The following is a 21,056-nucleotide window of genomic DNA, read 5'->3' as shown; positions in this document are numbered from 1 at the left end:
TACGAGTATAATGCATCTAACTGGGCAATTACCAGGGAAGTCAGCCTTGTAAAATCTGCTTCTAATCATCTATACAGTGACATAACATTACACTATCTGATTAAACCTTGAAGCAGATATACTAAAATTGCAATGTGCCGAAATTGGCAGATAGAAGTTGTCTGCTTATGTTGTAGATGATTAGTTCCCTCATTTAGGGTCACCAAATTTTCAACATATTGCTGTGATTGGCTATTTTCTACTTGTCTGATAAATCTTCACTAAACAAAATATTCATATATATTTTTGGTGTATAGCATTGGGTTCAAGAAAATTATTTGAATAATTTAAATTGAGATTCATTTCAAGAGAACAAATGAGATTGTATGAGATCATATATAAACCAAAAGCTTTGTGTCTAACCATTTGCATTTTAGATCATACAGCTGGTTATCAGATATCTAATTTGCATAAAAATGAAGAAAAGGGATGCAACTGACATTTTTTACAGAATATTTCTGGTTCATGATAGCCATAATATTACAAATATCAATCTTCCTTTAATTATTTTGTGCAGTATGTATTAGTCCTAGATCCATATATGAATTTTGTATATGTCTGCATGGAGAGTAAAATAGAATAGATACTGCTCATGTGATGTAAAAACCCATTTAGTCTTTGAATTGGTACATTTCAGTGGAACCAAAAATATTTTGTGTAAACATAATTCCAGTTATATGAACACAATTAACTTAACAATACAATTTTTAATCATCTATAATGCATAATGTTCACAGCCAATTTCAATAACCTTTAGTTCCCCAGTAGCAAAATTGTACGTCTGACTCACACTGCTAAAAACCAGGTTTTGATACACGAGATGGGCAGAGAAAAGATAGCCCATTGTTCAGCTCTGTGCTTAATTCTAAAACCAAACAAACAATAATTTTCACAGACCAGCATGTACTATTTCAACTAATTAAAAGTTCCAATTGTAAATATTTGGTATTCTCACAGGTGAAACTTAAAAACATAAATATCATTAATAGAACAGTCTATTAATTTGAAGTAACATTAACATGACCTAAAAATTACTTGTGTTATATTATATTCTACCAATTATAACCGACTCAGATTTTGTAAAAATAAAGATATTCTATACTGATATTTCATTTAAACTTCCAAGTCAACTTGTTCAGCTGTTCTAAGGTTTTATAAGGAAGTTATTTGTTTTTGATTCATACAATTAATACTTTTTTTCTGGAAAAACATATTTTTACAGCATATAAATATATAAACTGCTTAGCATCCAAAGGTATTTCTTACTCATAACTGTAACAGTGTAGTTAGAAAAATTAAAGTTTTATATTTATATATGTGCATGTCAGCAATAAGCAATATTATTTTGTAATTAAAGGTAATCCCTACAAACCTATATACTATGATAAGTTACTTATACTGAAACTATATCCTAAATAAATACATATCCAATTAGGTATGGAAATTCAATAACAAAGAGCTCTATTATAACTTTATAGATTAAGTCATTTATTATATATAAAACTTTCAAAACATGGTCCAGTATGTGTAAATTATATTCAATTTGCTGTATAAAGTTTAAGTGATACTTTGTTAGTAAAAATTATAAAATACAATTTAAAGATACTACAGTAATAAGCACAAATTGTTCTGATCAAATTAAAAGAAATAATCACGATGTTTACAGTCACAAATTTTCACGACTATACACAAAATACTAACCTATGCAGTTTCCAACAAGACATTTTTCCCCTTCAGGACAATTCTCATCACTTTCACATGGACATTCTTTACCTGCTTCACAGATATTTGGTGATACTGAATAAATAAAAACAATATAAGGATCAGAATAAAAAATACTGTATCCTTTCTATTTGTAAATAATTTTTGTACTTGAAAATCTAGGTTCTGGATTATAAGAACAATTTCATTTATATATGTTCTTTGAGAAACTAAGCAGTTTAAAAATTTTGAGTTCAAAGAAAGCAATGTATGATCAATAGAGATAATGATGCAGTGTCCCAAAAAACTTCACAGACCCCTACAGATGTAAAGCAGTTGCATAATAATTTAGATGTTTTGAACAAATTTCAAACAGTCAGATTGAACTACATGACACCAGTGATTGTGGATTGTCTCATTCACCCAAGATCTGAAAAAGTAATCATTTGATTTACCAAATAGATGGGGTTCATAAGAACTTAGTAAGACTACAACAGCAATTCAATAGTGGGAGATACACATCCAAATATTACCTTCCTCCATCCTTGTGAATCTACTAATGGGAGAGACCAATAGTCAACAATATCATTTTTAACTGCCCATCATCTTTTCCACTTCTTAATTTACATTTTAGAATTTGAGGTGTTTTTAATATTAATAAAATACAATTGGTATAAATCATCATATATGTAGCAATGAATGGCTAACTTAAAATAAAACTGAAACCTACAGCACCAATAACTACAGCTTATCAACAAATCTGATAAACAGTTAAAATATGAATAATATACTATTTTAAGACATACTGTAAAGTTTATATTAGCTCTACAACAATGGCTGGAACTTACTATTAAGATCCAGATTATTAATAAGACTGACACTATTTTAAATTAATAGCAATAAAAGTTATAATTTTCCTTCTCTGCAAATGTATTTCCAACAGGTACTTACTTTCTTTCACATATACAGCTATTCTCATTCAGTACTGCCCTCTAGTCGCAAATATGCGTTTCCATGCCACAAGCCTTTCACTCCCATGTACCCCTCAACTCACATGGTTTAACTGATTGCCACACACCAACAGTATTCCTGTGACTTCCTCTATGATATACTACCTAATTATCACTTGTAGTTTAGGCAGAAATAAAGAACAGTTGACATTAGGGTAGGAAGCATGAGCAGGAATAAGTACCTATTGAAAATACATTTTCCATATAGGAAAATTATAACTTATGATAAGGTATTTTACTTCACTCATGTACAACAGTTTGAAACTGGAAAGTGGTATGAGGGGAGACACACATAGTGGAGAGTCTGGAGAAATATTCACACTGGAAACAGTGTAATTGGTGATTTCCTATTTTGAAAAGCAGACCAAAACTGATTTATTCAATTTAAGGAATGGCATGGACGGGTAGCAGTCCACTTCTGCTTCACCTTTGAAGTCCATGAATTAGTACAGTCTAGCTTGGATATATTTATGAAGCAAAGATATCACAAGGAATAATCTGAGTAATCTTATGGAACACCCCATCTCTAGTTTATGTGATTGAAATGAACAGTATGCATGTTGTGGCATGTAAATTATGAAAAGAATTCAACATTGCCTTACACTGCAGGTTTTAGTACAATTCTAAGTAACTGGAATATGTCAGGACAGACATCACTTGCCACAAAGCAGGATTTGCTTAAAACATGAGACAGCTCACTAAAAACTAATATATATTTATAACAGGAGAAAGAAAACATACTTAATTACAGTATCACTGAAGAGAAAAGGATGGCAACAGGTAAAAAATTATGATAGCATTCCAAGAAATGCTGTTGGCATTCTCAGTCCTAGACAAATTGCCCACCTCATTATGGTAAAAGGGAAGAACAAAGAAGTGACAGAGAGGGGGATCAATCAATCTAGAACTCCAATCAGCATCGAGCATATATGACAAATGAAGAAACCCACAGGAAGGTACTAGACATGGAACATGAATAATGATAACAATGGCTCAGAATTCAACTAAGAGCAACCAAAAAATACAGAATATACAGCACTTCAGATACTCCCCATCACACTAAATGCACAGGTATAGCTCCCAAAAAGATATTGGTAGAATAGAAGAGCTAACTGTAAGTCTGTATTAGAAGTGAATGATACAAGACAGTGTCTCATCCCGGAAGATTCAAAAAGCAGAGAAGCCACAAGTTAGGGAAAGAATTGAAGAAGGCAAGTGGTTCCAACATGAAGGGAATGAGGAAGAGGTAACACAAATACCCTAAATATAGGTGTGGAACAACTAAGAAAGGAGATGTAAAGTAGACATTTCCTGTAGGAGAGCCGATAGGGTAAGATGAAGCTGGAAAAACAGGTGGGGGAATAAAATGGATAGGATAAACAGAGACTGTTCCCCTTCCCATACAGATGACAGATTCTAAATACAGAGAATCAGAACTAAAATCTGCCTGATGGTAAGCTAAGGCAAATTGAACCAAAGCATGTGACACATGCAAATACCCTCTCCCAAAAGAGAGACAAAATTGCTCATCATGAAACATAATGTCTGGAGAAGAAGAAGAAATTATACTGTTAAACATGCATACAAAAAAAAGAAGGCTGAAATAGGTCTAGCAGATTTCGCAGTATAGGCCTGTAAAAGCAAGCTATATAATCAGATGGAGAAAAATTGACAAAAATCTAGGTCATTCTAAATGGATTGAGCTGTTGGAGGAAGAAAGTAAGCAATGTCAGGTGAAGATAGGGCAGACCCTGACCCCAAGAGGTCATCACAAATGACATGAATTGTAAGAATAATAGTTATAAAGAATTATGAAAATGAAAAAGTGGATATAAATTTAAAATAGTGTGTAGTGAAATGAACCTAAGTATAAGATGATATGTGTCTTGAAGAAAACAAGATATTTAACCTAATTATTAATTTATTTGTAAGATGAACTATAGGTACACCAAAAATAAAAGACCCTTGTTAAGTCTAATAAAATTGTGCAAAACAAAATATATCACTACACTCTAACTTAAAACTCTAACCTAACAATACACATACAATAACAGCAGAAGAAGTTTGTTCAGGCCCTGACTCCATGAGTCCACACAACAAAGTTAATACAAAGAAGTTTAAAAGATAAATAATAACTAAAACGAAATAGATGTTATATTGTAAAATTAAGTGCGTATTGACAATAACATATATATGAGATGTGAAAAACTTATATAGTTAACCTAATTTATGATATCCTATAAAGCTGAATTACAGTTAATCCTAAAAAAAATCAAAAACCTGTATTAAGCTTAATCTAATGCCATAGGACAAAAGATACAGCTAAGCTCTAATTTTGCACCAGGATTTGACTATGAGTATTGACCACAACCAATCTCTTGATGAAGTAAAGCCAATAATTTCCTAGTCAAGTACCATGAGCTAAAACTTGTGTAAATATGCTGACAGAAAACATAACCTCCAGAGTGGTAATTCAGAATTCAAAATGAATAACAAAACACAACTGTGTTGACAGAAAGAAATTAAAAGTAGAAAAAAATGTATAATGAAGTATTATCTTCTGTAACTGTGTAGAAATAATAAATAGTTCCACTTTGATATAAGTTAAAAATATCATTGTTGTATAATAAATAGTAAACATGTTGAGAGAAACTGATATGAAAACAACAAAAAACAAACTTAAAGAGAGCACAAACTAAACGTCAGAAGACAAGCACTGTCAAATGAGAATTTTGTTTTGAACTTGACAGGGGTTTAGATTAGAGAGAGAGAAGTCTGAGGAATTCTTTCCCCAACAGGGGTGGTCAGGAACATTGTGGTTCCTCTTCATTCTTGCTCATGGAAGATTATTTACTTTTATGTAGAAGGTTTCTTGTAATTTGATTTGGCTTGTTTAAAGTGATGAAGTGAGATGGGGCATTATAAAAATGATGGGTGAGAAAGGGGAGCGAGACAAAGGCAGTACAAAGTAAGTAAGCCAGGCCAGAGCCCACAGTCCAAAAAGTCGACAAGACTTCAACTCATACGGCATGATTCAGGGCCAGGCAAGAATATTGCCTTGGCTGGGATCTAAAGATCCAATGCCTGAGATTTGGATGTGGGGGGAAACAGGAGTGCCCCAATAAAACCCACTTTCACAGGACAGGCACTGAAAGTTTTACCTGTCCTGTGCACAGATTTGAAAGGAAATACATATAAAAATATATTTACCTTATCTGTGATTATGTATTTTGTTCAGTGAATTGTAATTGTTGAAATATGTTATATGGTAAAATGTATTTTGTAGGTGCACTGGCTAACTTACATAATGACACTGAAAAGGCGAGCAAGTTTGGTGTGACAAAGATTCAAACCCAGAACCCTTAGATACCCATTACGACCATGGTAGATGCATAACCTAACATTGACAGTCGATAAGGCAGACACTTGAAAGATGCGTCTCTGTTGCTAGACTGTATGATCAGCCAAAAGTTATCTAGAGTCACCATCAAACGAGAATTAACAGTTCAATAGAATAGCACAGAAAAAGTCACATGGGTGCGTGGAACTACTATTGGTGCAGGTCTGTTTCAGGATAATCTGTATGTGAGAATTAGCTAAAAACATATGAATCCAGAAGTGCATAGGAGTGAAATACTTGTAGCATGAGAAAAAATGTTTGAAATAGAGGGCAGTACTAAACCATAACAGTTTTGTATGTAAGTAAAAGTAACATATCTTGTCATAAATACACCTGAAAGCATAATATGACAAATATTTCAGAAGGCAAAACTTTTATATAAATACAAAAGATGTTGATTTTACTTACCACATCCTATTTCAAGATCATTAGGATTGCCAATCAGATTTCCTTCACATTCACAAATACCATTTGAACAGATAGCTCCAGATCCACATAAAATTCCTGTACAAGAATCTGAAATTAAACAAATTCACATTAATATAAACAATTTTACAACTCTGTTCCAAAGTTATTTATGCATCAGTCAACTACAGAGAAACTAAATCTATAATAACTCAGTAAACTAGTTAAAAATTCAAATCTATAGCAACACCAAGGTCCTTCAAAGCAATGCTGGTTTTAAAGATCATAGAAATATTACTTTCCCTTAGATTCTGGTTTAAAACATTGTCATTGTATAAATATGTTTCATAATTTGCAGAACTCATCAAGTATGTATAGAGTTTCCAGTATTGCCACTAAACAGCTTTTTAATTTTTTCTTCAACATTCTTTAAGATAATCTGCCAAATGAAAATCATAAAGTATTGGCTGGAAATATTTAAATAATAGATCTCTTAAACTATCTTTATTAGTTACATTTTCTAAGAAAACAAAACTTTCGAATTCTCACAGTCATATTTCAAATACCCACCTGTACAGTTACCACCACTACATATTTCTCCCTCAGGACAATCATCATCTGTTTCACAAGAGCATCCCTCACCTGGTTCACATTCCGTTGGTGATGCTGAGAGAATAAACAAAATATTAAAATAGCCAACACTAAAAGTAAACTTTTTTTTAAAGTAATCTCTGATTTTTAAATCTACTGCAACACTTTGAAAATCTTCATGTACAATTGAAAGACCACTATGTTCAGAAACCTAAAAATCATTGCTATACTTGCTGCCAAATATATACTTTACCATATTTTAAAAATTTTATTACATTATATTAACAATTTCAATCAAAGCTGTTTAAGATCTATCAAATAATTTAATAGTTTTCGTTTTTGTAAAAGTGCTTATGGCTATTTAGTGCATAAGTTACTTCTAGTAACAAGCAGTATTACAAACTTAAATACATGGTCAATTGGTGTGGAACTGATTTAAACAGTATCACTTTTAGTAATTTCAATAACATTTCAGTATTTCAACATAACATTTTAATAAACCGTTTAATCTAACAATATTATCAACATTAAATAAAACCTACTGCAAGCAAAGCTGGGATTTCCAATAGTACCAGAGGGACAAGCACATAGAAAACTTCCAATAGTGTTGATACAAGATGCTGAAACACCACAAGGTATTGGAGGAAGTAGACATTCATCCACATCTGCAAGATCATAAAATTTTTATTTGTTAATGAAGAAACTTTCTTTAAAAACATTGCTTTTATAGCTTATTATCTCTTACATTTGCTAAAACATGATTTTTTTTCAGGAATCTTCTTCATTAACAATAAACTAAGGTTTTAAATTTCAGAGCAGAAATATTATTACACATAAAAGAAAATGGTTCATACAAATACTTACCTAAACAACCCAGAAAAGGATTTCCTTGAAGTCCAGCTGGACAAGAACAATCTGCTCCACCTGGTCCTGTGACACATTGAGCACCAAGCCCACATTGAATATTGTCACACTTCTGTGAAGAACCTTGGGAAAATGGTGGCAACAGAAATGAAAACTTATACAAGTAGAAAACTACAAACGTCATGGAAAGATAAAATTATACAGTTGCCATAAAGATGAGTAAATGTTATATTTTTTTTGTTTTTTTAACTTAGAATATAAAAATGTAAAAGAAAAGAAGAAATGATAACAATATACAAGTTACAGTACAAACATGGTTTCAATTTTATGAGCAAAAAAGGATAATGAAAAATGTAACATCAAATTGACAAATATGTAAAACTGAAAGCAAATTATCAGAAAGGTAAACAGCCATTCATGACATATTGCTGTTGATAAGATAAAACTGAAAAGAGCATTCATACTTACCACACAAATGGTAAGGATTTCCACTGTAGCCACTATTGCAAACACATTTATTTGGAACACCATATTCACAGTGAGCATTAATACCACAAGAAGGAATACAAATTGGAGGAAGGATTGCTGAAAAAAAGTACAAGCATTTATATTTTAACTAAAGACAAGTTGACGTGTACACACTTCATGGTTATATTGTCTACTGTTTGAAAAATTTAAATTTACATTTTTCCCTATAGTTTCAGTTTATGATTTTTTTTTTTTTTCATTTTTGTCATGGCCATACTATAATTACATACTTGTAATTTTGTGTCTTTTAAGAATGATGATAAACAACTTACGTGGCACACAGAGAATGGCTGGATGTCCAATGAAAAAAGGGAGACAAACACAGTGTCCAGTGTTTCTATCACAGCGAGCACCCACACCACATCGTATTCCATCACAATGCTCTAGAAACATCATTTTTCAAGTAGTGTTAGAAAATGTCTTTATTAAAGCAAATAGTTATTTAAAACAACAACAACTTAAAATACACGTTTATATGTACCACATTTTGGCACAAAAATTTGTTAATTTTGTTTTTTTATATACAGAGGGTTATTTAGAGACACTGTATATTAGCTATCATTTCGTTACAAATGTTTGAATGGTTATATAGTTATGATAGGTATCTCTTACATATAAATGCAAACTATTCTGTCCAGATTTGTAACATCTTCAAATCTGATTGGTGGCTAGAGGAGTACATATACGACTACTCTTACAGCAAGCCTGTTAAACAAAATAGATTCAAAAGACACAGTATTTCAAAAAAGAGAATCTTCAGGATTTTTCTGTGACAATTTCCCCACATTCACACCTCATACCATTCAGATTTGTACCTACACTTTCATATATAAATGAAGGCTATGTTTATAAAAATCATTGTGATGAAACTGGCCATATTTTTAATACATTAAAAACATTAATAACTAGTGAGTGAATTTGATAAAGATTGTTCACACCTCAAACCTTTACAAGCTTCAATTCATAGTACCAAAAACAGAGTACTTACATGAGAAAATTATTAAAAAAACTATAATCACAACAATCTTGTTAGATCCCACAATACAGATGCAATGGCATTTATGCTTTTGACCTATGTGTGTGCTTGGAGTTTGTATACTTGAAACAATAGTCATTTTATGGAAAAATGCATAATAGGAGACAGAAAAACGTCATTAAGATATCTTTGATGATGGTTGAAATAATACCTATCACATTTGATCTCACACCTGCCAAATACCTTGATGCATCTCTTATGGACTTTTCTGAGTTTGACCTGATTAAGTGATGCTTGAAAGTCATAGATCAAGACCTTCATTGGTTTATAAAAAGCCACAAAAGAGGAAAGAAAACAATAAGATGGCTCCAAAGAAGCCCAACTGATCTCGAGGAAATTCTGATGCAAAACCATTGTTAACAAACAGAAAAGTGGCCAGCTCAAGATAATTTGGAAAAATAGTCTTAAGTACTAGCTTGTTTAATTTATATATCATTTTTAAAAGTGTAAATGACCTTTCATGCACCAATGTAAATAAGTTATAAGAATTGTTTTTAATCTAAATACATGTTTACAGTATAACAGATGCAACATTGTGTATACTCTTTGAGTCAAATGTTATTTTTGCACTAACTCACAACACATATTGAATGATAAATTCTTGGTGTTAATATAAAGAAAATATTATTTTGCAGTTACCTATCTTACATTGAATAATTCAGATGAATATTAATAACACAATGCACAACTCGTTACAAATTACTTTCTAGCAACATAGAATGCATATTTATATATTTGTATGCTAAAATAGAAAATAATATAACTGTGTCAAATTTCACAAGTTAGAATAAACACACTGTCTTTTAAAATATTGTAAAGTCGATTATATCATATATATATATAAACATACACACACATATAAAAAATACATGTTATAATATAAAAATTCTAAATTTTCTGATTGAACAAGCTCTGTTAGCAGATTGTACGAAGTTTCAGGTGAACAACTGAATACCAGAGTGTATCAGTAAGTATTAATAAGAAGTTTTTTAAACCCTGAATCTAAACAGCAATAACAGTTCACAAACAAAGAAGAAAATTGCTTGATATAAGTGTTTTATATTTATCAATTTTTGTAAAATTAGTACAGAACTGTACACTTAATTCCCACAGAGTAGTAAAAATGGGGGTATTTAAGTCTATTTAATACTGAGTGAGCTATGCACTAACTTCACATCCATCCACAAAATATTTTGCTGGAAAAGATGGTATTCTGTTTTTCTGTGAATCTATTCAATTAATTTAATCAATGGTGAACTACACACTTACCAACACACACTCCATCCACACAATCCTGTGATGGAGAACAAGGATGGTTCACTGAACAACCAACATCTGAAAGTATTATGTGCTATTACTGTATCAAATATATAATAGAGCTGGTTAAAAAAATTAAACAGTACAGTTATCTTTTATTTTGGAAATAATGCATGTTTTACTTCATTAACCAATTATAATGATTTTCAAACATGAAAAAAATGTACTTACAATATATGTTATTGTCATGTTAATGATTTTTGTGAACATTTCTAAAAACACAGTGTTATTTTATTAGATAATATATGATACACATAACTAACAACTTCTGAATTAGAAACTATACATAATATAAAACTACATTGCAATGTAGTTCAGTACAGTGGTACCTCGGTTCTCGAACTTAATCTGTTCCAGAAGGCTGTTTGAAATCCGAATCAATTTTTCCCAGAAGAAATACTGTGAATTAAATTAATCTGTTACAGACTGCCAAAAATTATGCATTATGAAGCATATTAAGTAAAAATATTGCTTATTTATACCTGTATAATAATACTTACATGCATAAAGTCAACCACAAAAACTTTAAACACAATAAAAAAATATAAATGAAAATTTAACTGCACTTCACCTGTGCTGAGAAGAGCTGATGGCGTAAGTGAAAGGTGGTGAGGAACGTGGAGAGTAGGAGGGTTATTATTGTTCGGAAGGGGAGTTACTTTCCATTAACAAATCAGGTAACTATCCTTCTGGGGTTCTTTCTCTTTTCTGTCTCTTTGCACTACTACAACCTGCTTGAGACTCACTGGACCTATTTCTCACTAAAAACTTGTCTAATGAGGTTTATTTCTGCCTGCATTTTAAAATGTTTCTGAAGTAAGACATGGCATTGTCATTGAAAAGGTTTATGCTGCAGTTTGCTACAGCTTTGTCAGGGTGACAAAACTTTGTAACTCTCCCCAATTTTCACACATTTCCTTGATTAGTGAACTAGGAACATCCTCCCTTCCCTCCTCCTCATCTGAAAACAGTTCCTCAGTTGCCTTCTGTTGCTGCTCCTTCTGAAGGTCTTGGAGTTCTTCTATGGTGAGCTCAGTGTTGTGGTCTTCCACCAACTCCTCCACATCATCACCACTCACATTCAAGCCCATACACTTGCCTAGTGAGACAATATCCTTGACAACAGGCTCAGCCTAAAAGCCTTCAAAGTCTCTATCTGCTACTGAGTCTGGCCACAATTTCTTCTAGGCTGAGTTCATGGTCCTCAAAGACACTTCCCTCCAGGCTTTGTCGATGATCCTCAAGCAATGGAGGATATTAAAGTGATTTTTCCAGAACTCTCTGAGGGTTAACTCTGTGTCAGAAGTCACTTCTAAGCACCTTTGAAACAGTGCTTTGATGTAGAGTTTCTTAAAGTTCGATAGGACCTGCTGGTCCATGGGCTGAATGAGAGGAGTCGTGTTAGGGGACAAGAGCTTCACCGTAATGAAATTGTACTCCTCCACCAACCCGTCCTCCAAGCCTGGTGGGTTGGCAGGTGCATTGTCCATCACAAGAAGGGCCTTGAGTGTCAACTGTTTTTTCTATGCTTTACTATTAGCCCTCCACATGACATTTATTTTACTTTTCAGGACATTATTTTTCTTATAAACCCTCAGGTTCTCAGAATGGTACACAAGAAAAGGCTTAAGTTTTAAGTCCCCATTTGCACTACTACATAACAATAGAGTTAGCCTGTCCTTCATTGGCTTGTGTCTTAGCAGTGACTTCTTCTCCTTGGTGATGTAGGTCCTCTTTGACATTTTCTTCCAAAAGAGAACTATCTCATTACAGTTGAACACTTGTTGGGGAATAAAACCCTCAGCTTCTACATAGTCCTTAAATTCCCTAACAAATTTATCAATTATGTCTTTGTTAGAACTGGCACCCTCCCCATGTCTCACCACACTATGTATGCCACTTCTCTTCCTAAATTTTTCAAACCACCCCCTACTAGCCTTAAAGACATCACTTGTATCAGCACTCGTTCCAGGGGTGTTTTTCAGGAGGTCAGCATGCAACTGCTTTGCTTTCTCACAAATGATGGTCTCAGAAATGCTATCACCAGCTAACTGTTTTTCATTTACCCAAATGAACAACAGTTTTTCTACCTCTTCCATTGTTTGTGATCTTTGTTTCTTAAGCACTGTCACTCCTTTTGCAACATCAGCTCCTTTGATGACCTCTCTATTTTTCAGTATGGTGAAGACTGTAGACTTCTCCATACCAAACTGTGTAGCAAGGTCAAACACGTGAACACCACTCTCATACTTCGTTATGAGATCTTTTTGCACTTCTATTGTGGCTCTAGCAACTTTTCTTTTTGGTTTGCTGCATTCATTATCCTTCTTTGACCCCATGGTGGCTTATTTGATCAGAATATTTGGAAAAACAACAAAAAAACAAAAGAAAAAGAAAAACGAGAATGTTCACAGCAGACTTTAGTGGTGGTGTGCACTGAGCGACAGATGGGGGTAAAATGTTTTGGGCAAGCTTGGCATGGGCCAAAAATGGTCGAAGGGTCATTCGAGTCAACAGTTGGGTTATTTCAGGGGTTCAGGCCATGACAGCTTGGTTCGGGAACCAAGTTTATGTTCGACAACCAAGACATTTTTTTCTCAAACAATATGTTCGAAAACCGAATTGTTCGAGAAGGGAGTCGTTCGAGAACCGAGGTACTACTGTAAACAGATTTGGTTTACAAACAATATTTATTCTGTTGTAAGTGGAGAAATTTAATTACGAAATTATGATCTACAAATCATCAATTCCCTAATTTAATAAGATTTCTAGTTAAGCATTCTTAATTTTAATTTATTGTAAAGAATTCTTAAGTTTTACTGAACTCAGTTTATCTACAGATTTACAAATACATTAAATAAATGTGTGATTTAAGGCTAATTTGTTTTCTTTGCTGGCAGTTCACATAGTTTTTAATAAAAAGTCCATTTAAAAAAAAATCGAAAATAAGGTACAATAGTTAATTCCCATCACATTAAACTTTTTACTTGATTTTCGTATAAGCTAGTGTATCTTAAAAACCAAGTTCTGTCTACAAAAAACTGTCCAAACCTGGATAACACTGTCCTCCAGCCCAAGGATTTCCAACAAAACCTTCTTGACAGAGACAAACTCCTTGGTTATCAGAGCTGACAATGCAATGAGCATTTAAACCGCACCAGACTTTAGCACAAGCTGTGGAAATATACAAGGGGTTTGTATATTTTAATTAAATATTCATATGATAAGCAACAAATAATAAATACTTGCTAAACACAATAACACATATTCCAATAATAAACAACTCTTTAGCAAACTGGTAGAAAATTAGCACAGTTTATTTTAAAACATTTAATGAACAAAAAGCCATCTTAAAATATTCATAAAAATGTGAGCTTTTCATACAAAACTCTTTGTGTGGTTAGAAAAAGATTATTTAGCCAAATATTAAGCATTATATTCCTTCTTTCAATTATACAGCTTTGAATTTTGTACATATAGCTGTTTTGGCAGCCACTAGAAATTGTACATAAGTTTAGAAATTGGGATTCTTAAGTCTATAGTATTTTGCAGAATCAACTATCTAATAGCTTTCACATCAGCAAAAAATGTATTTATAATATGTGATATGTTAATGGTTTATGATATATATTATAAGCTATCATCACTGGCATCCAGCACTCTCACCAGGTGAAGTTGAAGGATACAGAATGTTAAAATAATTTAATATATGGCATGATATATCTTGTTAACACTAGTAATTAAAATATCAAGTCAGTATTGTTATTCAATATAGATCAAGTAAAAAAAAAACCAACAAAAACTAATGGTAAAAACATTTAATATATGATACCAGCATCCAATTACACGTTATAGTGGTATCAAAATTACACTTACGAGATTCACAGCCTCTAGTTTCATCATATGGATCACCAGAAAAGCCTGGATGACAGAAACAAGATGCTTTGTGATGTTCAGGAACACAATATGCATTTGGTCCACACCACACTGTGGAGCAGGGATCTGCCAAAGGTAGAAACCTTTTGTTAGAGTAAAATATGTTGAACAAGTTGTGAAGAAAGAAACTGTCAGAAAGTAAACATCTTATTACATAGCAATAACTTGTGGGTGTTATAATGTGTACTTAGAGAATGGTGGAATAAAAATTTGTCAAACAAATTGGCAAAAACTATAATAAAGAATAAAATAAGCACTTATCATCATATAAATTTATACAAAAGTGAAACATCAAAATATATGATGGTATAAAGTTATTATAAAATTACAAGCCAAAGTTTCATCATTAACAAAAATTTAAATATTCCAATTCTTCAGTGAATCTTTCAAAATCACAGCTTGTCCTAAACTACCCTCTCTATAATGTATCATACAATTTTTATCAGAAGTACTTTGGGCTGTTTTTAACAGTTGCTATTTTACAATTACAAATGATATTACTGATATTGTTTATTCTTTTTAATTTTATTAGAATGGACTTGAAACTTACCAATGCAGGCACCACCTTTCTGGTCACAAGCAGCATTATCTGCACAGTCTTCATGCCATTTACACTGAGTTCTTCCCCAACCTATTGAGAATTCCACAAATATTAAAAGTAAAATCTTTAGTTCATTAATTCATTACTTTATACTATTGCTTATTATTTTGTTTTATAGAAAAGGCAGATTGAATTATCTGCTGCATTCAATGCAGAGAATCAAACCCTAGATTATAGCATTGTAATTTTAAAATGTAAGGCATATGAATATCTGTATCTAAAGCATGTAATGCATAAATGTAGCTGAGCAGATAGACCATTACGTGAAGAGTAATGAGAGTAAGAGACAATTTACATAAAATAACAAATGTGAATAAACGTTAGCTTAGTACACTTACAACCATCCTTATCAGGATTGCCACTAGTGCCAGGTGGGCATTCACAGACATAGCTGCCAACAACATTAATGCAAGTGGCACCAACTCCACAAGGTCCATTAGGATCCACAGGTAGACCACTTGTGCATTCATTAACATCTGCAATAATTTGGTCAAAAAGAAAAGTATATTTCTAAACTTATGGACACCTAAACAATTAAACATAATTAATCAGCGAATAAATGGGAATGTAAGGGCTAGTGCCTTTAATTCAACTCAATTTATTATGAAATATTCACATTGAACCTTTTCACACATATCACATAACTACAAAAATGAAGTTCAATATTTAAACAAAAAAGAAATAAATTCAATTATAATATCAAAATTATGAAAAAAATAATTGAATCATTGTAGTTACTCCTAACTAACACTTCCCAATGAGGAATTAGTATATACTGACTTAGCTATAGTTATTAGCCATTCAAAACATAGGCAAAGACAGCATTTTATATTTTGAAATATAAAGTTTTCTGAGATTTTATACTCATTTTGGAAACAAATTACATTAAAATAAAATAATTGTAAGTATTAAAGAATTTAAAAAATATATAAACAATAGATAAATGTATATATCTTAATTTCATTATTGAAACTAAAGTGCCTCTATTCATCAATTCACTAGTTGATCCCAAAGTTTACTATGAATAGAATCCTAAAAGATGGATGCAAGTATTATCTTTCTTTTCTTTTGCAGGAAAGTTTTATTGAAACCACTTAGACCAAAGCAATATATAGGCATCTCTAGCTGGAAGGTGTACTTGCAAAATATCCAAACACTGAGGGTATGCCTAATTTTGTCAGTAATATTCCACTTAAACCAATATCGTTTGATATTTGTTATCATGTTTCTTCATGTTAACTTCCAAAACTTTAGGTTTTATAAATTGCAATACACATTAAATCGAGTTTGGCACAGTTCATCACAATACTCAAAAGTTACACATAAGAAACTATACAAATAATAAATGATCAATACATAATAGCACATGCAACTTCTTGAATACTAGGTCTTAAAATAAATTCACTAGTAACATAACCACTGATTTTTAAAATAGAAGTCATAACAATTTGTTTTGTTTACAACCAAATGGCTGAAATTAAAGTTTTAAAAAGTGTAATAAAAACAAACTTCAAAAAGTTAATGATTTCATAGTTGATTTAACAAATAGATCAATAAGCAAATGACTTTGTAACTAAATATTCCTTAAAACATGTCTGTAACATATTACAAAACTTTCAAGTGAATATTCTTGAGCTCACAGAATATAAAAAGAGGAAAAACGTCTGAAAAGTTAAATATAATTATTCTTGATTCTAATATTAGTATATTGACTATATTTCTCATTCATATAATATGAAATGACTCCTCGAAATTTAATTTTATCCGATGATAAGTTTACAAGTAGTTTAACTGCTTAGCTGTTTGAAATTATTATAATTGAGTCTTATAATTGCTTGCAATTTAATTTTGATTTAATATTCTGATCATACTTTTAATAGCAAAATGTTTTAATAACCTATAATTGCAATAAGACTAATTATACAATAAATAACTACATTTCACAGTAATCAAAACTATTTTCTTTAACCCTTAAACAGTAGGAATGTTGTAGGTAGCAGCATCAAGTAATGATGGCTGCTGTTTAAGGGTTAAATACAAAAACAACAGTTGTATAAACCTTATGTTGTGTCTTAGTTTTTTTGTGCGTTTTTAAAAGAACACAACAATTTTCAGAACACTTCAGGTGATGAATTGTTTTCCAGAAAAACTGAAGGGAGCACTTTTTTATGCAATTGTGGTAAAATAAGATGTACAAGTAAATTTCTGTATATTTGTGTGTGTGTGAATGAACGTACTCAAAAAACCTACCCCAACATCCCTCATTAGGATTACCCTTGAATCCTTCATTACATTTGCAAATTGGTCCTTGTAAGCCCAATACACAACTAGAATACTGGCCACATTTCTTCCACCTACATGGATCTGTGTATTTAGCAAAATTACATTAATAAGTATTCAATAGGAAATAGAATTTCTTAGCTAATATTAAACAGATAAATACACCTTGATATGTTCTTCAAATAATTAGTTTTAAAAACCTACTTGTATAAAAACAGATTAGCAATTCAAATATTAAAGAAAAGGTATATTAAATTATGCCATATTCACATGGAAGAAAAGTTAAACTTATAAAAACAACCAAAATACAAAAAAAGAATAGTATACAGACATACAAATAATGTTCTTTCACTTCCAGACTTTTAAAATATAAGATGTATAGACATGTTTTACCCACCCTAATATCTCTTTAACAAACATTACTACCTGAGAATATTCTAATATAACTTAATCACCTGTGCTATTTCTTCACAACCTATTCACTTATGATATTTATGTGATATGCTAATTAAAACATTTAATAAACTGAGACCAATGCTAGCTGTAAGGTTTTTAAACCTAATCAATGACATACATGACAATTATATTGTTATTAATATACCTAAAATTTTGATTACATTCAATATTTTGAGACATTTTTAGCAGTGACCAATTTGAATGATGTGATTTTTCTTTAGCTCTAGCTGATGCCACCTGTAATATTTTTTAACTGTCACTAATATCACTTGCAATATTTCTTTAATTGTCATTTTTGTCGCTTGTTCTTGTGATATTTCTTTAAGTGTCACTGATGTCACACATGTTTATGTTTTTTAAGTTGTCATTGAGACTTCATGTAATGTGGTAAGTTACTATTTCAAACTTAAAAATAACTCAACACTTTGAAAAATATAACTTTTAAAAATAAAAAAAATTGTATGATTAAAAAATGTTAAAACCTAAAAATTTATAACTTTGCAAACTTAATTTTCATACATAAGAATCTACGAAGGTTGCAGCCTTACTTACGTTCACACATTCCCCCTTCTAGAACATAAGGAGGAATGCACTTGCACTGACCATGTATACATTGTTGATTTGGGGGACACTCAACATTGATATTGCAAACTATTTCTGCACGAAAAAAACAACAACATTATTTTTCAGGAAACGTTTTAAGTAACAGTACACATACTACTAAAACAATTCAGAACATATACATATCTTTTGGTTACAGTCTTTAGCACAGAGTTTCCAGTAAATTTATAGAATATAAACAGTACAGGAAAATGTATAATTAATAAATATAAAAGTTTCTTTAAACAAGTATTTCTAGTTAATTTCTTACAAGATTCTAGTTTTTTTCAAAATCTTAATATCAGATATTACAATCTTATATTGTAAACAACATACAAAAAATCAATAAACATATTAACTTAATTTTATAATATATAAAATTCCTTTCAACTAATAATGCTTCATAAAACAAAGAAGTGTATACACATAATACTTTTTACTCTTAAATATTGTACTCTAGAAAGGTTTCACAAGTTACATGGTTAAACATTTTGATGTTTATTTAAACAGAAATTCAATCAGAAAATTTACAAAATAAACATATATTTCCAAATCTCAAACTAGTTCAGATAAATTCTGAGCTTTACCGTATTAAATTTACACAGTTTAATTTAGTTATAATATTTGAGTGAAGTTGATCTTAACATCAGGAATCAATAAACTGAAGCACACTTTAATACCAACCAATCAAGGAGCATCCTTGTTTTGGATTTCCAGTGTAGCCATTGCCACAGACACAATCATAGGTACCTGGTAAATTGAGGCATTTTGCATTAGGTCCACAGAGAGACCACTCATTTATCTCTGTACATTCATTTATATCTGTAAAAGAAAAGGATAAAACCACTGAGAAAATATCACATTAATTCTATAAGGTTCTGAACATTTTTGCAAACATTTTAAATATTATGATAGTCTCTTGTTACGAATATACAACTTTCATTATTTAATGATATTAATGAGTTTCATGAAAGCACTATATTTTTTTTATAAACTAGATTAAAACTTTTTTTTTAATATTTCAAAAACCTATACTTCATAATAATCAAATATTAAATAACTTTGTTGCTCTTACACATAGAAAAGAACATAGAAAAAAATATAAAATAATAAGAAGAAACAGAAACATACTCAGAAGTTTAAGTTACTTGAAAACAATGTTTTTAGTCCCCTGCTGGTACAGCAGTAAGTCTATGGATTTACAATGCTAAAATAAGGGGTTCAATTCCCTTCAGTGGACTCAGTAGATAGCCCGATGTGGCTTTGATACAAGAAAACTCACACACACACACGTTTTTAAATAAAACTTTATACAGCAGACATTAAAATTACTGGTTTCATTTTTGTTTATAATATATTAATGTTTCTTTTTACTGACAATATGTACACAAACACACACATACTGATACAACTTAATAAGTTACAACTAACAATTAATTAGAATTATCATTAACACATTTCTATGAATAATATTATTTTAATGAGGTTTCTACAGTGCAAGGTGGTGTTGTACGTGTTTAAATACAAAGCTGAACAATGAGCTACCTGCTACATGTACATCATGGATATTAAATCCATTTAAAGTAAATAAGTTTGCAAGCTTAATGCTGAGCCCACTGGGGAAAATAAAAAATAAAACTCTGAAAGGTGATTTTTTTTTGTATGTATGAAGAATTCTTGAGAAGAATAAAAAACATATAACTGTCACAAAATGTATGATGACTGTATCTCAAAACAATATAGCTACTTTGATAAGTGTTTTTTTAAAGTCTATAACTGTTTCTCTGCCACTTATATAAAGATCATGTGTTATTTGACTTTCTTTTTGTGGGTAACTTTCTATTGGCAATAGTTTAAAAGAAACACCTAGCAGTTTCATTATTTGTTGAATCACAAGTTCTAGTTCCAAAGTAGGTGGACAGAGGACTGTTACTGCATGCTTTGCAGATATCCTAAGACTCAATATTATTGCTATTAAATATGAGAGGAACAATTTCAAGCTAAAAAAAAAACTGAGGGGATGTATCCCCTATAAATTACACTAATATTCTAAACTGTTATTACAATATCACAGACTAAACATAAAAAGTACGAAAAATCTTTAAGCAAATTTTAAAATTAGATTGGTGATGAAAATCACTATACAACAATTCATTTTAAGTTTAAAGTATTTATTCAAACTACTGTACAGGTTGTCATGAAGTAAGTTAATACAAAAATCAAACACTGTTTTAAATGCAACTTTAAGAGTGAATTGTCACATTTGAAGTTAAAGTGAAGACAAGTGATATT

General features: G+C 31.2%; 1 protein-coding gene across 1 annotated transcript in view; it reads right to left on the bottom strand.

Annotated features, from left to right (window-relative positions):
• Positions 1-21,056, bottom strand: part of LOC143245504 (uncharacterized) — a 357,087-nt gene that overhangs the window by 200,692 nt on the left and 135,339 nt on the right. Inside the window, 15 exon segments of the mRNA XM_076491867.1 lie at positions 1,741-1,836; positions 6,559-6,666; positions 7,126-7,221; positions 7,689-7,811; positions 8,011-8,133; positions 8,479-8,595; positions 8,811-8,921; positions 10,844-10,909; positions 13,943-14,065; positions 14,768-14,893; positions 15,378-15,458; positions 15,767-15,904; positions 17,679-17,792; positions 18,717-18,821; positions 19,449-19,586. Coding sequence (XP_076347982.1) covers positions 1,741-1,836; positions 6,559-6,666; positions 7,126-7,221; positions 7,689-7,811; positions 8,011-8,133; positions 8,479-8,595; positions 8,811-8,921; positions 10,844-10,909; positions 13,943-14,065; positions 14,768-14,893; positions 15,378-15,458; positions 15,767-15,904; positions 17,679-17,792; positions 18,717-18,821; positions 19,449-19,586 — 1,665 coding nt within the window.

This window comes from Tachypleus tridentatus, chromosome 2 (assembly GCF_004210375.1).
Source record: "Tachypleus tridentatus isolate NWPU-2018 chromosome 2, ASM421037v1, whole genome shotgun sequence".
Classification (NCBI taxonomy): domain Eukaryota; kingdom Metazoa; phylum Arthropoda; class Merostomata; order Xiphosura; family Limulidae; genus Tachypleus; species Tachypleus tridentatus.
The sequence above is the reverse complement of the archived record's forward strand: the minus strand, read 5'-3'. Positions and strand labels throughout refer to the sequence as shown.